This window comes from Coregonus lavaretus (genome assembly GCF_964263955.1).
Source record: "Coregonus lavaretus genome assembly, chromosome: 16".
In the NCBI taxonomy this organism is placed as follows: Eukaryota; Metazoa; Chordata; class Actinopteri; order Salmoniformes; family Salmonidae; genus Coregonus; species Coregonus lavaretus.
Genome location: NC_140003.1, coordinates 29,474,183 through 29,495,001, shown reverse-complemented (window position 1 = coordinate 29,495,001; position 20,819 = coordinate 29,474,183). Strand labels below are relative to the sequence as shown.

At 43.4% G+C, this 20,819-nt stretch overlaps 3 protein-coding genes across 4 annotated transcripts; 1 reads left to right on the top strand and 2 right to left on the bottom strand.

Moving 5' to 3' along the window:
- Window positions 1-27: 27 nt before the first annotated feature.
- LOC311144069 (GDP-Man:Man(3)GlcNAc(2)-PP-Dol alpha-1,2-mannosyltransferase-like) lies at window positions 28-2,985 on the bottom strand. The gene is made up of 5 exons (XM_084180022.1): window positions 2,889-2,985; window positions 2,337-2,558; window positions 1,827-2,198; window positions 1,089-1,672; window positions 28-982 (listed from the first exon to the last, which is right to left on the bottom strand). Exons 1-5 carry the CDS (start codon window positions 2,945-2,947, stop codon window positions 702-704), a joined length of 1,518 nt encoding a protein of 505 aa, XP_084036148.1. The 5' UTR covers window positions 2,948-2,985; the 3' UTR covers window positions 28-701.
- Window positions 2,986-5,493: 2,508 nt separating this feature from the next.
- lrrc63 (leucine rich repeat containing 63) lies at window positions 5,494-12,041 on the bottom strand (the record flags this gene model as incomplete). The annotated part of the gene is made up of 8 exons (XM_084179666.1): window positions 5,494-5,966; window positions 6,104-6,343; window positions 6,502-6,848; window positions 7,257-7,355; window positions 7,666-7,820; window positions 7,937-8,095; window positions 8,306-8,564; window positions 11,964-12,041. The coding sequence occupies 6 exons, from the start codon at window positions 12,039-12,041 to the stop codon at window positions 6,708-6,710; spliced, it is 891 nt and encodes a 296-aa protein (XP_084035792.1). The 3' UTR covers window positions 5,494-5,966; window positions 6,104-6,343; window positions 6,502-6,707.
- A 579-nt stretch (window positions 12,042-12,620) lies between these two features.
- LOC311144068 (plastin-2-like) lies at window positions 12,621-20,378 on the top strand. 2 transcript variants are annotated; one of them, XM_084180021.1, is made up of 16 exons: window positions 12,621-12,700; window positions 15,598-15,683; window positions 15,875-16,035; window positions 16,170-16,299; window positions 16,603-16,735; window positions 16,856-16,937; window positions 17,086-17,251; window positions 17,379-17,521; window positions 18,140-18,235; window positions 18,402-18,597; window positions 18,729-18,807; window positions 18,912-19,026; window positions 19,124-19,257; window positions 19,397-19,517; window positions 19,660-19,784; window positions 19,890-20,378. In XM_084180021.1, the coding sequence occupies exons 2-16, from the start codon at window positions 15,617-15,619 to the stop codon at window positions 20,020-20,022; spliced, it is 1,881 nt and encodes a 626-aa protein (XP_084036147.1). In that variant the 5' UTR covers window positions 12,621-12,700; window positions 15,598-15,616; the 3' UTR covers window positions 20,023-20,378. The 2 variants fall into 2 exon arrangements, with proteins under 2 accessions (XP_084036147.1, XP_084036146.1); XM_084180020.1 differs by having other exon boundaries at window positions 12,624-12,700; window positions 15,607-15,683.
- Window positions 20,379-20,819: the final 441 nt, after the last annotated feature.

The window sequence follows — 20,819 nt, the reverse complement described above, 5'->3', positions numbered from 1 at the left end:
GAGGACAATAAGAAAAAGCAGGAAATATAGTGTTCATATTATTCTTTACTGTGAGAATTAAGTGGGACCATGACAAGACCTTGACCTAGGAAATTGATGCTTTTCTATGAAAGACAAAGCAGGTTTTGAGTGCCCTATCCTTATCATAATTTGCATCAACTGACTTGCATATATTATTTTCTTGGCTTTAAGTACAGACCCCGTCTTACATTTTTCTAAACTACAGGTTAAAGTTTTGACCAAGTGCTACCTATTCTTGCCACAGGTCGCCAGTATAACGTAAGCAAGCATTGACAAGATGTTAATTATTTGGGAGTTGAAAATGTTTCGGTATTGTTGTTGCATGGAGGAACATTCAAAAGTAAATAAAAATTATATACATTTAAGATTCATCAGACATAAATTAACAATACATTTCCTTTTTCCAAAATAAAGCATTGTTTGTATAATATCTACAATTCTGAGCCATAGTCCAATATAGAGCCAAGTCCTTTTTGAGTGTAAACATATAAATAGAATGTCCAACAAGTCACTTCACTGTAACTCTAGCAAGACAGAGCAGGTTAGACAAGCATCCTTACATATTCCTATTAATAAAGCCAGCAAAGTTCCAATAGACCATCAGTTTCCCAGCCAATCAGGCCTGTGAGTGCAGCAGAGGTGAAGGGTTTCAGTCTGCGAGGGGCTGGTTTTCCCTCTCATCATTCCAGCTTTCCCATCAGATATTCCATGGAAGACAGGAAGCTGGCGTCAAACTCCTGGTCGGAGAAACGGTCTACAGACCGTCGAGCATTCCGCCGGATCTCCAGCCTTGCTGACGGTGACAGTGCCAGGATGGTCTCCATGGCAGCGGCGTAGCTGTCCTCGCTGTCTGCCAGGAAGCCAGTCTGCCCGCCCTCATAAGGAACCACAATGTCTAGCTTGGGGCCACCGGACTTGTGAGCCAGGATGACTGTCCCTGCAGCCATACATTCTACCACACCTGAGACAGGAGAGAGAGGAGGCAGAGAGTAGGAACAGGGATCAGATGAATGAGTTTGGAATGTACAACACAGAAGATAATAAGATGGTAGAGATAAAATGAATACCTATGCCAAAATGCTCATTCCACATGGTGTGCAGACCAATGGTGGCGTCCACCAGCTCCCTCTTTAGCTCGTCAAAGGGAACGTTAAGTTTAAACTCCACCCTTTCTGTCACACCCAGCTCCTGGCACAACCCCCTCAGCATCAGCACTCTATCATCATCCTCCTGGTTACGGCAGCCACCAATCAACACCAGCCTCAGAGACTCCCGCCCTCCTGGACCCACCCCTTTCCTGTCCAGAAGCTTCCGGAAGGCCCTAATCTGCAGCTGGTGGTCTTTCTCTGGTCGGAACTGCCCCACGGACACTATCGAATGGCACTTCCTGTCATCGAGCCCCTCCCCTTCCACCTCATCCTCCAATGGGATGTTGAGGAAGGAGCGGACGTCACAGGGCGGGTAGACCACGCCGGTGCGGCTGGGGGTGCGCCACAGGGCCAGGATGTGGCCCAGTGTCCAGGTAGAGTTGACCATGACGACGTCGCTGCAGGAGCCAGCTAGGCCGTAGATCAGAGCGAAGGCACAGTAGTACATCACCTTGGCTGTACTTAGGAGAGGGTTAGCAGAGACGTAGTCTGCATTGTTGAACCTGTTGGGATTGTAGGGGGGAGTGTATGATTACAAATACTGCAGAGGAATAACGAAAACACATCAACCAAACTATTAAAGAATACATTATCTTCTGTGTCACAATAAATAACCATATCAATATGCTTTATATAATTAAAATAAACAGTTCTGACCTTGGGTTTCTCTCTCTCACCACAGACAGCATGTCAGTACTGACGGTGGGGTAGTGCACATAGCTGCCCACCCTGCAGCCCCCCAGGTAGCGGAAGATAGGCAGAGTGAAGGCATAGCCCATGGAGTCCATATAGAGGTCTGGTACGAAGGCAGTGAGGGCCTCCCAGCCCAGGAACATGGAGCCCATGCTCTGCCCCAGCAGGGTGAAGTGGGGGTAGGAGCTAGCCTCCACCAGGAGACGGTTCTTCAGGAATATGAAAGTCACTTGATGAGGCAGCCTGATGTTGAAGCGTTGTCGGGCGCCCTCGAGGATCTGCTCCCCTGTCACCCCTTGGTCACCGGTATACACAACGAATGAAACGTTTGGGTATCTACGGGAGGGAAGACACAGAAGAGACATAACTCAACATATCAAGAGATGAAGGAATGGAAAATGTAGGTTATGAAGCTCATGAGCACTCTACGAATGCATTGACATCTAACTATAGGCTCAGACTGCGTAAACCTACCGATTCTGAAGCGCTCTGAGGGCACACCAGAGCACCCGCTCCCCGCCCCCTCCTGCATTGCAGTAAGGGTGGAAGAAGGCCACAGTTGGGGTGCTATCCTGAGCCAGGCGGGCTTTCCGACTCCTCTGCAGCCATATTCGGACCCCCATGACGAGTAAAAACAGGAGCAGCGTCAGCACCAAGCTCAGATACACGCATGGCAGCACCATGGACCATAGTAATCTGTTTAGAAGACACAAATAATTAACGTTATACTACTAACTATAACACCATGGTGGCTGGCTGACTGACTGATTCTGAGTAGTTAGCCAACTAGGAATTTAACTAGTTTTCGACAATGTTTTGTCTATACAAATTACTCCGATTGTAAAATGTATTCTCTTCTTCATAGATATGGCTACTAACTAACGTTAGGTAGCTTTGACGGTCACTTGTTCATTCTTTATTCATATCCCATTTCTGTTGGCGAGGACTGTAACGTTAGGTAACTATGAGCTACATTTACTACGACAAGTATCAGAAACAAAGCAACATTTATTCAATTATTATTACCTGATTAAGTCGCATAAGCACAGAGACAGATAGTCATGATGATGATCATGGCCAGCCATCTTGACAACACAAACTTTGACACCGGAAGTGCTTACAGAGCTGTCTCAAAAATATGTAGTTTCAGCCACCGCATAAACTTCTAAAATGTTTCTACAATTTATCTTCTTAAAATGTGATTTTAAACCGAACACTAACCTTAACCACACTACTAAGCTTAAATTAAGACCAAAAAGCAAATGTTTGTTTTCATGACTTTTTACGATATAGCCCATTTCGACTTTGCGGCTGTGGTAACTAACGTTAGTGATAGACCAAAGATGTTCGACTCTTCCTCTAGCTGTCTGCTTCTCATCTTCTTCTCTGGTATTATGGCGGTCCGCAAACATACTGTACGTTAGAGGGCAGCAAGGCAGCAGCTACTCTTCCTGGGGTCCAGCAAAATTAAGGCAGTTATACAATTTTAAGAACATTACCATACATTCACAACAGATTTCACAACACATTAAGTGTGTGCCCTCAAGCCACTACTCTACTACCACATATCTACAACACAAAATCCATGTGTACGTGTGTGTATAGTGCGAATGTTATAGTGTTTGGATGCATGTGTCTGTGCCTATGTTTGTGTTGCTTCACAGTCCCCGCTGTTCCATAAGGTGTATTTGTATCTGTTTTTTTTAATCTAATTTTACTGCTTGCATGAATTACATGATGTGGAATAGAGTTCCATGTAGTCATGGCTCTATGTAGTACTGTGCGCCTTCCATAGTCTGTTCTGGACTTGGGGACTGTGAAGAGACCTCTGGTGGCATGTCTTGTGGGGTATGCATGGGTGTCTGAGCTGTGTGCCAGTAGTTCAAACAGACAGCTCGGTGCATTCAACATGTCAATACCTCTCCCAAATACAAGTAGTGATGAAATCAATCTCTCCTCCACTTTGAACCAGAAGAGATTTACATGCATATTTTTACTGTTAGCTATCTGTGTATATATAAGGGCCAGCCTTGCTGTCCTGTTCTGAGCCAATTGCAATTTTTCTAAGTCCCTCTTTGTGGCACCTGACCACACAACTGAACAGTAGTCCAGGTGCGACAAAACTAGGGCCTGTAGGACCTGCCTTGTTGATAGTGCTGTTAAGAAGGTAGAACAACACTTTATTATGGACAGACTTCTCCCCATCTTAGCTACTGTTGTATCAATATGTTTTGACCATGACAATTTACAATCCAGGGTTACTCCAAGCAGTTTAGTCACCTCAACTTGCTAAATTTCCACATTATTCTTTACAAGATTTAGTTGAGATTTAGGGTTTAGTGAATGCTTTGTCCAAAATACAATGCTTTTAGTTTTTGAAATATTAGGACTAACTTATTCCTTGCCACCCATTCTGAAACTAACTGCAGCTCTTTGTTAAGTGTTGCAGTCATTTCAGTCGCTGCAGTAGCTGATGTGTATAGTGTTGTGTCATCCGCATACATAGACACACTGGCTTTACTCAAAGCCAGTGGCATGTTGTTAGTAAAGATTGAAAAAAGTAAGGGGCCTGGACAGCTGCCCTGAGTTGTTCCTGATTCTACCTGGATTATGTTGGATTGGCTTCCATTAAAGAACACCCTCTGTGTTCTGTTAGACAGGTAACTCTTTATCCACAATATAGCAGGGGGTGTAAAGCCATAACACATACGTTTTTCCAGCAGCAGACTATGATCGATAATGTCAAAAGCCGCACTGAAGTCTAACAAAACAACCCCCACAATATTTTTATCATCAATTTCTCTCAGCCAATCATCAGTCATTTGTGTGAGTGCTGTGCTTGTTGAATATCCTTCCCTATAAGCGTGCTGAAAGTCTGTTGTCAATTTGTTTACTGTAAAATAGCATTGTATCTGGTCAAACACCATTTTTTCCAAAAGTTTACTAAGGGTTGGTAACAGGCTGATTGGTTGGCTATTTGAGCCAGTAAAGGGGGCTTTACTATTCTTAGGTAGGGGAATTACTTTTGCTTCCCTCCAGGCCTGAGGGCACACACTTTCTAGTAGGCTTAAATTGAAGATATGGCAAATAGGAGAGGCAATATCGTCCGCAATTATCCTCAGTAATTTTCCATACAAGTTGTCAGACCCCGGTGGCTTGTCATTGTTGATAGACAACAATCATTATTTCACCTCTTCCACACTCACTTTACGGAATTCAAAATTACAATGCTTGTCTTTCATAATTTGGTCATATCGTTGGATGTGTAGTGTCAGCGTTTGTTGCTGGCATGTCATGTCTATATTTGCTAATCTTGCCAATGAAAAAAGTATTAAAGTAGTTGGCATTATCAGTGGGTTTTGTGATGAATGAGCCATCTGATTCAATGAATGGTTTTATAGGGTACCACAACTGATGTTGTATTGCCGCCACCACCTGGACAATTATTTTTTTAAAGCCATTACACTACTAATAAAAAAAGTTACAAAAATCGTCTCACTCCTTCAAACCTCAATTTGTCAAGCTGTCTGTTGAGGTGCACGGTCCATATTTTGTTTGTTTACATAAGAAGTCAGACTTAAAGCGATACACACTACTTGATGGCTGAAATAGTTGAACACAACTAGTATTCAGAAATACTTTATTTTTATTTGAGGTCAATGGAAAATGTAGACATTAAAAGTGCCATAATTATGGGAGTATTCACATGCACTTGCTATGCAAAATACATGTTTTGCAGACAACTACTCAAGGCTATATAAAGACAGTTACATCAGTAATGGTAAGGTTACAATTTGGCACAAGATTAGTAGTCCTGATGAGATAGATGTCCAGAGGTCTTTGGCTATTCAGGCCAAGATACAGTAGCCTCAGTATTGGTTCCTTCATAGTCTTGTTACTTGTTCACTATTGTGAGTTGTGTCTTCTCCATACAGAACACTGGATAGACTCTTGGTCTGGTTCTTGAAGTTCCAGTGGCATGCTGGGGTGCAGGCATTGAAGATGAAGGGCACCCTGTGTAGTCCGAAGATGTTGTAGCAGGGCCGGATCACCTTGAGTCCAGGTCCGTACATAGGACCCCTACAGCAGTCACACACACCCACCCTGGGGACACATAAAAACACACACACTATCAATGAAACAGTCAACTCTTTTACCTAAAAAAAACAAAACATGGAGTTTATCTTTTATACTGTGTTTCTATTTAGTTGAATCTGATCAGGGTTGTGTAAATAGGCTACCTGCTAAGGGCCATCTGTGCCTCAGGGGGTAGGCTGGCATAGCGCAGACAGGTGTCTGTGAGAGAGAGTGTCATAGTGGCTGAGTGTTGCAGCTCCTGGGGGGAGTTTTGGCTGCAGCTCTTCCAGAAGTAGGGGTGCATGTAGTTGTTGGAGATCCTGAGCTGGGTGAGGGAGAGGCGCAGGGCGCCACAGGGCAGACCAGGCAGCTGGTTCCCCTCCACATTCAGGTACTCCAGAGTCCTGCAGACAGAGGTGTTCTGTTACATTTAAACAATAACACAAGGTGGGTACTATACAAAGGTGGTGGTGGCGGGTGAGTTACCCCCATACAATGTAAGACCTTGGAAAAAGCTCCATATCATGGTCTTTGCAGGCTTACTGCCTACTCTGGACTGTACCTGAGTTTTCTGATGTCATTAGTTAGGGATGAGAGGAGGTTGTAGGATACATCTAGAAACTGCAGGGTGGGCAGCTGGTACAGCCTGTAGGTAGGACCAACAGCACAGGACTCAGATCTGGGACACCGACAGAGACTTCTAACAGCAGGGTCAGTTTATAACACTGTGTATAACAGGTTCCCAACACTGTAGCGCCCCCTTGTGGCTTACTCCGGCGGCAGGGAGGTGATCTTGCAGAAGGAGATGACAAAGGTTTTGAGCCTGGTGAGTCTGTGGATGCCGGTAGGAATCTCCTCTATGGGGTTGTCTCTCATCTTCAGCACCTCCAACTGTGTGAGCTCATACACCTGTTTAGAGAGAGAGAGGGGAAGAGATATTTGGAAGTTGTCATGCCATGGAATTGCAGTGACATTTTGCAACATGCTTTCAGAACTCCCTTTTCAGATAAATAGGCTCTAAAACAGGGTTCCCCAACTGGCGGCCAGCGTGCCTAATTTGGGCCGCAGGTGATTTTATTTAGCCCCCAAGTTTTCTGAGCATTTTTTGGGGGGGGTGATTTTAATTTAGGAAATCTGTTCCAAAGTATTCCCACACATAATAGAGAGATATACTGTATGTGACCGTATACAAACGTAAGCAAGGTTTGAAATTATTTGTTTTAGTCAAATATCTAGTTGATGATCACTGCTCTAAAATAACCCCAGTATATTGGTAAGACATGCTCATCGTTTGCCTCAGTTCATAAAGCATCTCACCTCCACTGGGAAGATAGTGAAGTCATTGAAGGACAGGTTGAGGTAGAGCAGGCTCTGGGCCAGAGGAGTCAGATCAGGAAGCAGGGCAATGAAGTGGGCCTGAGAAAACACACAGTAAATCCCTCAGTCAAGGTTCAGAGAAAAAGAGAAGCTCTAGCTCACATATTCCTCTTCTACTTTCTGTTATGCTAAATTTCATTTCCTTTTAATGTTAGTTCGAACAAGGGATGGCTGTGTTTCTGTCTCTCTCAATAATGCTGCAAAGAGTCTGAGAACAAAGGTTTTCAATTCATAAGGAATAAATTATAAAATAATAAGAAAAGGATACATAAATAATTGGCAAAGAACAGACTTGTAGAATTTGACACACACCCACACAAACACACACACAGTAAACAACACACAGCACCTTCAGGGTGAGTGCCTTGCCCCCCTCCGTCAGACAGTCCAGTATGGCCAGCTCAGATGGGCTGATGGCCTCTCCACAGTGCCTGAATGGGGAGTGGGTCCGCCGAGAGCCCTGGAAGTTCTTGGTTGTCACAGAGTTCAGGATCACCTCCGTTCCTGCTCAAAGGAAATGTTGATTTATTTGCTACAAGAAAAACAGAGCTTGGCTTTGTACAAACAACTCAATAGTGTTGGTTTTGTTATAGTAAGTGAGAAGGCAAACATGTTCTTGCCTAGGTATACATTTTCCTGCTTCTGAACAGCTTGTCTTTCCCCTGGGGGTACCCAGATCTCCACAGACTTCTGCTCAGACCTGCAGGTCCCATCTCCCACACAGCTCCGCCGACACATCATCTGAGCTTGCACCTCCATACGGATCAATGCTGCCAGCTCTTATCAGATAACACACAACAAATACTAACAACACATACACTAAGCATGAAGAAACAGTACACCACTGTAACTTACACAAGCAAGCATCCTTGTCACACAATACTCACTAAATAAAACACTAGTACTGGTGCATAATGAACACACCACAATCTGGATTCTAGCCTACTACAATGGTAGGTAATCTTTAACATATTATATACAGTATGTACCGCATATGATTTGCTTCTGTGGGATCCTGGTCTTGGCCTCTGGCAATTTCTCAGTGGACATCAGCTGCTTGGACACCTCAGTCTGCTGCCCTTTGTGCAGCTCCATCAGGAAAAGCCCAACCAGCTTCCTGTAGTTGCAGCGAGACAGGGCCACTTTCTTCAGGCCCTCTAGTGACTGAGCCTCACAGCCGCCATTAGGGTACCGCAGAAAATCATTGAAGCTAAAGCTAGGGGGAGAGGGGATGTATCTGGGGTCTGTCTTGAGGAGGTCGAGGAGGGGGATTTTGTGAAGGGTGCGTGGGGGTTTACAGGGGAAGCCCTCAATTATTTTAGGTATTAGCATGGATGGGACCGAGGTCAGGGGAGTGGGAGCCGCCCTGAAGGCTGCAGGGTCATAGTCCCAAAGAGGAAGCACGTGGCAGCTTGACTCACTCCGCTCGGAGGCACTGTCCTTCAGATCCCTTCTCGCTGTTGAGGGCAATGAGTCTATGATTGTACCTGGAAGAAACAAATGCAAGCTTCCCATGACACTTTAACAGTTGCATCAAACGTAGATAGTGCTGAGCGATTAACCAACATTTCTGTTATTTTTCGTTTTTTAAACAACTAATTGACTAACAACGATTCAATGATTTGAATTCCATTTCATTCATTTTTATTCTGTGAGCTCAATGCGCACATTGCACAGTCTCTCTAGAGATAAATCAGATCCAGCCTTGACTGTGTGATGTAGTACGGAGTAACAGGCCAATATTCTACATAATTTAGCTCCGAAAAAGTGGTAATTAACTACAATGACCATAATCCATTGCGCATCTACTTGTCCAGTCTATGTTTATTTTACAAATGCGCAATCATGAGGGGATATAGACAGCAGCTGTTGCTTCGCGAGGTATCACTACAGGTGTCACTACAGGCCTGGGTTCGATCTCAGGGTGTCACAACTGGCCGTGACCAAGAGACCCATAGGGCGGTGCACAATTGGCCGGGGGGGCTTTACTTGGCTCATCGCGCTCTAGCGACTCCTTGTGGCGGGCCGGGCGCCTGCAGGCTGACCTCTGTCGTCAGGTGAAATGTGTTTTGCCGACACATTGGTGCGGCTGGCTTCCGGGTTAAGCGGGCAGTTGTTAAGAAGCGCGGTTTGGCGGGTTATGTTTCAGAGGACGCATGACTCGACCTTCTCCTCCCGAGCTGTTGGGGAGTTGCAGCGATGAGACAAGATCGTAATTGAGGAGATAAAGGGAGTCAAATACAAAAGAATACATAAAATAAAAAGTGTCTAGAACATTAATATTGTGAGAACATGGCATCCATGTCCTGTGTATGTTTGGTGGGACGTTGATGGAATATTCTCCTAACCCCCAGAAAACTGGACACATAAATGTTCTTAAAACGCATCTAGAACATTAATGTTGTATTCTGAACAAAAATATAAACGCAACATGTAAAGTGTTGGTCACGTTTCATAAGCTGAAATAAAAGATCCCAGAAATGTTCCATACGCACAAAAATCTTATTTCTCTCAAATGTTGTGAACAAATTTGTTTACGTCCCTGTTCGTGAGCATTTCTCCTTTGCCAAGATAATCCATCCACCTGACAGATGTGGCATACCAAGAAGCTGATTAAACACAATGATTATTACACAGATGCATCTTGGGCTGGGGACAATAAAAGGCCACTCTAAAATGTGCAGTTTTGTCACACCACACAATGCCACAGATGTCTCAAGTTTTGAGGGAGCATGCAATTGGCATGCTGACTGCAGGAATATCCACCAAAGCTGTTACCAGAGAATTGAATGTTAATTTCTCTAGCATAAGCCGCCTCCAACGTCGTTTTAGAGAATTTGGCAGTACATTCAACCGGCCTCAACCGCAGCCCATGTGTAACCACGCTGTCACGTCTTCTCCCGTTGCTCCCCTCCGACGCTCTGATTCGCCGGCCTACTGAGCCACCGGTCTGAGCGCACCACCTCGGCAACACCGAAATGGAAACCCAACGCACCCTAATCACCTCCAGCGCACCTGCACCTCATCATCTCATCACCACCCCTATTTAGCCCTGGACTGTTCTGGGTGATGTTGTGTGTGATTGTTGAGCTTCGTGTCGTTTACTCTATCTTTGTTATTTCTCTTTGTCTTTGTTAAGTAAACCTTGACCTTGTTAATTCCTGCGTCTGCATCCTGCCTCTTCGTATACTCAGTACTTGTCACACACGCCTGCCCAGGACCTCCACATCCGGATTCTTCACCTGCAGGATCGTCTGAGACCAGCCACCCGGACAGCTGATGAAACTGTGGAATTGCACAACCGAAGAATATCTGCACAAACTGTCAGAAACCGTCTCAGGGAAGCTGCAATTCGGTGTCGTGACCGACTTCAGTGGGCAAATGCTCACCTTCGATGGCCTCTGGCACACTGGAGAATTGTGCTCTTCACGGATGAATCCCAGTTTCAACTGTACCGGGCAGATGGCAGACAGCATAGCATGTATGGCGTTGTGTGGGCGAGCAGTTTGCTGATGTCAACTTTGAGTGCCCCATGGTGGCGGTGGGGTTATGGTATGGGCAGGCATAAGCTACAGACAACGAACACAATTGCATTTTATCAATGGCAATTTCAATGCACAGAGATACCGTGACAAGATCCTGAGGCCCATCCAAAGTATCTGTGACCAACAGATGCATATCTGTATTCCCAATCATGTGAAATCCATAGATTAGGGCCTAATTAATTTATTTCAATTGACTTATATGAACTCTTAACTCAGTAAAATCTTAAATTGTTGCATGTTGCTTTTATATTTTTGTTCAGTGTATATTCTGAGAACATTGTAACCACGTTCTAGATAAGTTCTGTTTGACATTAAGGGAATGTTCTCCTGACTTTAACACCAAAACATTCTAAAAAGGTTCTCCAAAGTTTTTTGCTAACATAGATAGAATGTTGTTCCCCTAACTAACAGAAAACTGGACACTCAAACATTAGGGGAACATTAGGGGTAACATTACAAAAACGTTCCCTCTCCCTAGAATTGTTAACTAGGCAGAAAGATCCGTTTTAAGCTATCCGTTTTAATGACTTTTTTTATCACTCAATTGGGCAACCTCAGAGCAGGCTCAACTTGCGGGACTGCTCAGTTGACTTGCCCCAGGCAATAGGGCAACGCCTGTATTCAACCCCTGTATATTAATCCCTGTAGTTTACCTGAAAGTATAGGCGAAGGAAGTGGTTTCACAATGGGGGGAATCTTTTTAGGGGGCAAAGGCCTCCGTAGAAGAAGCCTTGCATGTTCTGATGACATAGTGACTCCACGGTGAAGCTTCTATTTCCTGGCAAAAAGTACAGTAGCTAAGTTTACTGTATACATTTACAGTTGTATAAATGTCTGACAATGACACCAATCATCATGAGGAGGCTGCAGGCTAATCAGAGGGAGTAAAACTGGCAAGCCTAACGTTAGTTGTTAAGAAAGCAGAGCTAAGCTAACCAACAACAAATAACCAGTCTTAGAATAATAGCAACCAGTAGCCATGAATCTACCAAATAATGACATTTGAAACACGTTCAATATAAACATCACATTCTTAATTTCGCATTTAGTTTGTTAGCTAGGTTAGCTACATCATAATGTCTATTTTTTTAGGCAAACTTACCGCTGAGATTTCCCTGGCCTCTCTGTTAGTTGTGGAGAGTCGACTTCCCGATTCAGCAAAGTCCTTGGCAACCGCCATAGCAACCGTCAAACAAATGAAGAGTCTGAGTCAGCTAGGTTCAAATTGGGTGCGTGTATAGAATTCAATTAGGAATTAGAATGGTCATTTAATGGGATCTATATGGGTGCACGATTGTCTACTACACTAGAGTATGCCAATGCAAATATGGCAGAACATTTATGTATGACAATGTTATTTGAAGTGTGAAGAATCAGTTATCAGTAAATACATTCTCAGCTCAATTTGCCTGACAAAAGCAGAAGAACATATGCACATCCAGGTACTTTTTTGCAGGTGCTGGAGTTGCTCAACTTGCCCTACTGCCATAAATGCCATAATTTGACAGTTTTTCACTTAAACAATGAGGAGGAACGAGAAAGATCAGTTTTAGGTTGTTATCAGTCAAATAAATTCTCAGAGCAGGCTCAACTTGCCCGACTGCCATAAATGCCATAAATTGTCTATCTTTCACTTAAGCAATGTGGAGGAACCAGAAAGATCAGTTTTAGGCTACTGGAATATTTTGCAGTTTCACAAAAAAAAAAACAAAAAAAAAAATATATATATATATACTGCCTGCCTGTCAAGCAGTGAGAGCAGCAGACACACTGAAGGAAGGAGAGTGAGTCAGAGACAGACCACACAGACAGACCTTCCAGTCAACTCACTTCCCTAAGGTAATTAAATCTCCTGACCTAGGGGCCTCTCTGTGTCAGTGTCTGTGTGTGCCTCTGCATGTGTCAGTATTTCATTGAATCTACTGGGGAAATGGTCTGTGACTGCATGATGGTTTTGATGAGGTTGAAGATGAATGATGATGATGAGGATGATGATGATTTTCTGTTGCTTTAACAGTCCACAAGTGTTCACAGATGGTCATGTGTGTTAATAGATGGTGTCTTCCTGGATCTGAGGGCAGCATGTGTAGTATGCATTGATTTACAGTAGCCTAACAACATGCTTTATCATCATAAAGTATCCTCTTGCTACTTTATCATCCAAGGAATGCTGTTAAACTGTTACATAATACATTGATACAGTATTACAAAATTGTTATATAGCCCTATAGTGTATTCTGATGTTCACAGGAGAAGCATTGCCATGTCATGACTTTAGTTTCAGTATCAGCTGAACATTGTGGCAGAGAGCAAGAGTAGCCTAAACCATTGCATAGTGTTTAAACAGGAAGTTAGTTGGTTTGTGGTTATCCTTGCTGCAACTGCTGAAAATTCTAACGTGAAAGCTAACAGTAACTCAGTAAAAAATGTCCAACATATCATCATGTGTATACATGTTAAGCATGTGGAATTTGCTGGCACATACACATCTGTAATCTCTTAAACTCACCACCGCTGTAGTAATTTAGAAATTATGAACAATATATCATTTGTATATTGTGACTGCCCCTACTTGTTTCACTGGCTGAGAATTCCCCCAACCTATCTACTGTATGTTGTCTTTCAATAGTGCTTGAATAATTAATAACACACTACACTTAAAGGGTCAGTGCAGTTAACTTAATTTTTCTTTTTTTAATGATATTTACAAACTATGAGGGCGAAATAACACTCTTAAATTGTGAAAATTATGATAATGCCCTTTTTGTGTAAGAGCTCTTTGAAAAGACTGCCTGGAATTTCAGCCTGTTCAGCTGGTACAGATCTTTTGGCCCACATCATGATTATAATAGACCAATGACTGTTCATCTGGGTAAGGTGGTGGGCTCTAGACCATCCTATCAGCCAATCAGTGCTGTGCATGTGAATATCTTCAAATTTGTTTCCTAACGCCCGCACGATCAGACTGAGCATTTCAAGGGCCATAGGAGGCTCAGGGAAATAAATGATAACAAATATATTTTGGAGTTATTTTCATTAAATAAACACACACAGTGATTTATTAGATATACAGTGATTATTTAAAAATTAAATTACAAAGACTGCATGGGGCTTTAAATGAATGGGCTTTTGCATACAAAACAATTGAGAGAAACTGAGTGAGCACAATTGATTGATGTATAATTTGAGTGACAGACAGATTGGCTTTGATAAATGTCCACATCATAATATTGTTCCAATAAATCTCTATTCCTCTAGCTAATCCATGCAAATGTACCTTTTCATTTCATTATTTTCTTAGTACATAATGAATAAGCTGTCTGTTTAAAAGAGAACAAGATTTGCATGTGAAATCAGCGGTACCATGACTGATGTTTGTGGGTATTTCAGAGTTTTATTTCCATAAAGGCCCTTGATGATTTTAGTGGCTGAGACCACAGGTACTCCTTGATGACTGATGAGGGTTTTAAGGATTTCAAATCAAGGAACTGGATTTGCTTGATGAAAGATAACACCTCTCATGATCAAAATGAAAAGACAGATTTACTTCATCATCTAAAAGTAAAGTCTGGGTAAATGTCAGCCCTAAAAAGGCAGTAATATCCTATAGTTAGATTAGTGAACATCCCACTGTGCCATCCAGAGAGTGTCTCAGTGCTGATTTAAATTAAATGCTTACAAAGTGACAAATCTAGTCATTTTGAGCCATGGTGTGAAAAGACATCAGTTTCATTTCTGCTTCTGACCTCTATAGCTATAGTGTGAGAAAGGGAACAAAACCCGGATCTCCTTGTTTTAAGTTATTTGAGCATTCAGAACTGTGCTACTACATACCCACTGGGCAAAAACTGGTTGAATCAACTTTGTTTCCATGTCATTTCAACAAAAAATGTAATGTGATGATGTTGAATTAACATGGAAAACTGATTGGATTTGCAAAAAGTCATTGACATAAGGGAATTGCGGGGGTTTTTCACCCAACTTTTCACCTAAATCCAATGACAAAATGACATTTTTGTTGATTGCACGTTGAATTCACCGAAACTCTACCGAAATCAAATCAAAACTAGACTTTGAAATGACGTCTGTGCTCAGTGGCTACATTGTTGAATATAGACAAATAATGGTCTCTAGACCCTTCTCCATACTATATGTTTAGAAAACCATAGATGCAATCTCTAGGAGCAAAGCTGATTTGTTCTGATGCGGTGGGTGGCAATTAAAAGAGAAACATTTGTTACTCATCTCCAAACTTCACACCTCTGAGGCAAGCAGAGCAGACCTAGTTTAAAGTAGGTCTCTGTCTCTAACATAACCTTATATCTCTCGCTGTATCTGTGGTATACAGATTTAGCGGCCTCATTGAAACCACACAGTAAAATGGCAGCCATTCTTCCTGTCTGTTATCACTAGAGCTCTACTCCACTCTCAACTCAGACTGGGACCTGAAATGTATACTCAGTCCTAAGGCAGATGAGATATAAAGACATGAATAAAGATATGAATCATGTGAATGACCTCACCACCTTAGCAGAAGTAGGAAGGAAGTAGCTCGCTAGAAGCAGGATGTTTCAGAATGAAATAGACATCAGAGCCCAGAACCACTGGGTAGAGCACATTTTTTAGAAATTATCACAGTGACAACATGCAGAAATGTAATATTTATTTTAGTTCCTCCCTGTTGAGTATGTTCAGTATTGTATGGTTTTGTGAAAAAAGGTGAAGTTATGTGTAAGTGGTTTCAGATTCCACAAGATGTCTGCTCCAGCACAGATCTCTCAAGATGAGTTGGAGGAACTGAGAGAAGCCTTTGCTAAGATCGGTGAGAGCCTGACAGGAAAACACCCTGAACACCCTCCAATCCTGATTCCCCATACTAAGAGAGGAACAGAAAAGTAGTCAATTCATTATAGACTCACTTCACTCTCTCACTCTTATCCTGGGTCCCTGATTATTTTTGCATTCAACAAGGCTACATTCTATGTGACCTTTGACCTATATTTCTTATTCCAGATGTTGATTCTCACGGCCACATTGGCACAGATGAGCTAAATGACCTGTTCAAAGCTGCCAACCTGCCATTGCCAGGATACAGAGTCCGAGAGATCATCCAGGATCTCACCAAGACAGGAGACCTACATGACGGCAAAGTCACCTTCGACGAGTTTGCCAATGTAAGTTCAGAGGTCAATAGGTCAAAATCAATGGCAGTTACAGAAAGACAATGTCAAAGTAGAGCAGACCATAGCTTGAGACATCTTGACATGACACCAAAGATACATGGAATCATCTCTTCTCGTTCACTAAGGTGGTCCATGGACTGAAGAGCATAGAGGTGGCTAAGACCTTCAAGAAAGCCATCAACAAGAAGGAGGGCATCTATGCCGTAGCAGGAACCTCAGAGCAGTCCAGCTCAGGCACACAGCACTCCTACTCAGGTGACTGCCCCTACTTGTTTCACTGGCTGAGAATTCCCCCAACCTATCTACTTCAGTCTGTCTAGATACATCTGTAGCCAACATCACACAGGAAGCACTTATCATTCAAATGAGACAGAACCACATCTATCTCTATGTGTGGAACAATCCATCAGTACAACAAGACTTCCTGGTCTGTGAAGTCACACATCTATACGTCTCTGATTGGCCAATGTATACAAATATTTCTCCATAAATACAAATACTCCTACATGTATAATATTATGCATTCCCCCCCATGCCCACACATTTCTCCACTGACAGAGGAGGAGAAGGTGGCTTTTGTGAACTGGGTGAATAAGGCATTGGAGAAAGACCCAGACTGCAAGCATGTCCTCCCTATGGATCCCACCTCTAACGACCTGTTCACCGCTGTCGGAGATGGGATCGTTCTATGGTACTTTCTAACTGTTCTCATGGACTTACTTTAGAGCATGTGCAACTTTGATGTTATAAACCAATCCCTACGGCAATATTCCATTGATATCAACCTATGCATCTCTCCTTCACCTGGTAGTAAGATGATCAATCAGTCTGTCCCGGACACCATCGATGAGAGAACCATCAACAAGAAGAAGCTCACACCCTTCACCATCCAGGTAACCTTTTACAGACTGTTCAACATCACCTGACTCAGAGGACTGCAGCTTTGTATAACCCATTGACACATTCATTTCTTTGTCATTATATACAGTATATACTGTATGTCATGCACAGGTATCTATACTCTTTTGTGTGCTCTAACAGGAGAATCTGAACCTGGCTCTGAACTCTGCGTCGGCCATCGGCTGCCACGTGGTAAACATCGGAGCAGAGGACCTGAAGGAAGGCAGGCAGCATCTGGTCCTGGGACTGCTCTGGCAGGTCATCAAGATTGGCTTGTTCGCTGACATCGAGATCAGCAGAAACGAAGGTGTGTGTGTGTGTTAAATGTTTATTTGAATATGGACTTTCAATGTTTTGGTGTGTTTTATAACTTTATAACACTTGATCTCTGTAGCTGTATGTTTATGAGTGTGTTATTTCAATGATGTGTGCAGCTCTGATAGCCCTGCTGAGGGATGGGGAGAGCCTGGAGGACCTGATGAAGCTGTCCCCAGAGGAGCTGCTGCTACGCTGGGCCAACTACCACCTGGAGGAGGCCGGCTGCTCCAAGATCAACAACTTCAGCTCTGACATTAAGGTGGGTCATACGCACCATGTCGGTCCTGGATCATCATATGACTGTGTCAGTCCTGGATCATCATATGACTGTGTCGGTCCTGGATCGTCATATGACTGTGTCGGTCCTGGATCGTCATATGACTGTGTCGGTCCTGGATCGTCATATGACTGTGTCGGTCCTGGATCGTCATATGACTGTGTCGGTCCTGGATCGTCATATGACTGTGTCGGTCCTGGATCGTCATATGACTGTGTCGGTCCTGGATCGTCATATGACTGTGTCGGTCCTGAATCGTCATATGACTGTGTCGGTCCTTGATCGTCATATGACTGTGTCGGTCCTGGATCGTCATATGACTGTGTCGGTCCTGGATCGTCATATGACTGTGTCGGTCTGGGACTGTCATATGACTATCTCGGTCCTGAATCGTCATATGACTGTGTCGGTCCGGGATCGTCATATGACTGTGTCTGTCCTGGATCGTCATATGACTGTGTCGGTCCTGGATCGTCATATGACTGTGTCGGTCCGGGATCGTCATATGACTGTGTCGGTCCTGGATCGTCATATGACTATGTCGGTCCGGGATCTTTTAGTGCATTTGTGATTGTATAAATGTTTTGTTTTGCATTATAGGATTCCAAGGCTTACTACAACATCCTGAACCAAGTGGCTCCTAAGGGAGATGAAGAGGGAATCCCTCTGATTGCCATCGACATTTCAGGGATAAGGGTACGTGGTCATCCCAACCTAGAAAACATCATCCATAACCATTCCATTTTAGGCAACCTGATCAACAGTGCTGTTCTTCTAGCCACTTTGGTTAAAAGTGCATGCTAAATTGACCAAATTATCAATGAGTGATACATCATAGATCGCTCCCTACCGCCCCCTGCAGGAGAAAGAGGACATAAAGAGAGCAGAGTGCATGTTGGAGCAGGCTGACCGTCTTGGCTGCCGGCAGTTCGTCACAGCAACCGACGTGGTCCGTGGCAACCCCAAGCTGAACTTGGCGTACATTGCCAACCTGTTCAACAAGTATCCTGCCCTGAAGAAGCCAGAGAACCAGGACATTGACTGGAGCTCAATCGAGGGTCAGTGTTGGGACCATCCCAAACCATAACCTATCTAGTTCCTGAGCATCCCTACTTCCTGATTAAATCATATAAACCATATATACAGTACAAGGCCTGAACCAGTGTGTAATGTTATCTGTCACTTACAGGTGAGACCAGAGAGGAGCGCACCTTCAGGAACTGGATGAACTCCCTGGGGGTCAACCCTCGTGTCAACCACCTCTATGTGTAAGAACAGTACAGGTCACTCCATCTTATACACACCATTTCCAACAATTTACAATCATTTGGAAACCACACTAATGTAATGTGTGTGTGTGCATGTTTTACAGGGACATAGATGATGCTTTGGTCATCTTCCAACTCTATGAGAAGATCAATGTGCCAGTGGATTGGGACAGAGTAAATAAACCCCCTTACTCCAAACTGGGCAGCAACATGAAGAAGGTGAGACTAGGAACAATTAGAGTTCTCCCACAGTGCGATCACGATTAAACTGATCAATTGATTATTCATTGATTTATTACGTGTTTATCTGTGCCAGTTGGAGAACTGTAACTATGCAGTGGAGCTGGGGAAGAATGAGGCCAAGTTCTCCCTGGTGGGCATTGCTGGACAGGACCTGAACGAGGGCAACCGAAAACTCACCCAGGCCCTGCTGTGGCAGCTGATGAGGAGGTAATGCAACAGAACATTGTTAAAAGTGCTTTAGATATTTTTTCCCCTGTTCAGGTCATGTGATCAGCAAAAACTCATTTGCAGGCCCAATGCCTACTCCATAATTCCACATTTAGAAGGATCCATCTCTTTCTCTCAGGTACACACTGAACATTCTGGAGGAGCTTGGTGACGGGCAGAAGGTGAATGACGACACCATCATCACCTGGGTCAATGACACACTCACACAGGCTGGCAAAGGCACCATCTCTGGATTCAAGGTAAGCTGTACCTCTGCTGTTTAACATTTTCCTGACCATGGTACCTTATTTGAAGTACTAGACTTCATTCTACTTTTCCAAGTAGAATAAATAAAAGTAAAGCATCCTCCACAGCAATAGCTCAGTGTGTGTGCCTCTGTAGGATGGGTCCATAGCCACCAGTATGCCAGTCCTGGACCTGATTGATGCCATCCAGCCAGGCTCCATCCGCTACGACCTAATCAAGGTGGAGGACCTGACTGAGGAAGAGAAGCTCAATAACGCCAAGTACGTACCATGTGATGAAATTAACATTTGAGTACTAGCTTGATGAAAGAGATGAAACATTCAAGCCAACAGATAAGATGTCCCCTAAATACTGCCTGTTGTCAGGTATGCCATCTCCATGGCCAGGAAAATCGGAGCGCGGGTGTACGCCCTGCCTGAGGACCTAGAGGAGGTGAAACCTAAGATGGTGATGACAGTGTTTGCCTGCCTGATGGCCCGGGGTATGAAGAGGGTATAGGGGTCCCAACCCCACAGAACACATCACATTAAGATGTGATCAGCACAACAATCAGAATCAGGTGAAAGAAGATACTAGCTCAAGACTATTTCAGTAATGTAGCTATTATGTCTGGAAATCAGCAATTCAAAACTCAGGGCTGATAGCGAAGAGCAGATATAAAATAATACTGTAACTGGAGTTATACTGGAAATCTTATTTTGATATGAGATTTAGCTCATTTTTACTTAACTTTTTTTTACACAAACTTCTTTACTTGATGCTATTAATTTCAAATTGTGACCATTTTGCTTTCAGACTAACATTTGTGAAGATATCAGGGAAACACATATTTTATATAAAATATTTTTAACGAATGTTGTGTCTTGGTTTTGTTCACACGTATTGTAATACACATACACTACACCTGTACGTCAGTATGAGCAGTTCCCTTCCAAATAGTTGTTCTGCATTGAGAACCTATTAATGTGATCAAATCTAGTTCCCTCATTCAAAACAGAATCCGACATTCCTGTATTTGCATGTACAGTATGTCTCACCATGTTCAGTAGAAAATACAAGCCAACAACCCAGATGGTTCATTACATATCCATTTAATGAAACAAAACCGACAAGCAATCAATCTCTGGATGGGGGGGGGGGGTGGACAGTTTCAAAATCTATTTTCAAAATATGTCCATCTTTGTCCAGAAAAGAGAGAGGAAAAACAGTAACTGAGTTCAAAGCCGGACTCCAGGCGAAATTGGTCTTCCAGGGATTCGGGTGCCGCCGCTGTTCCTGCTGACTCCATAGTTGGT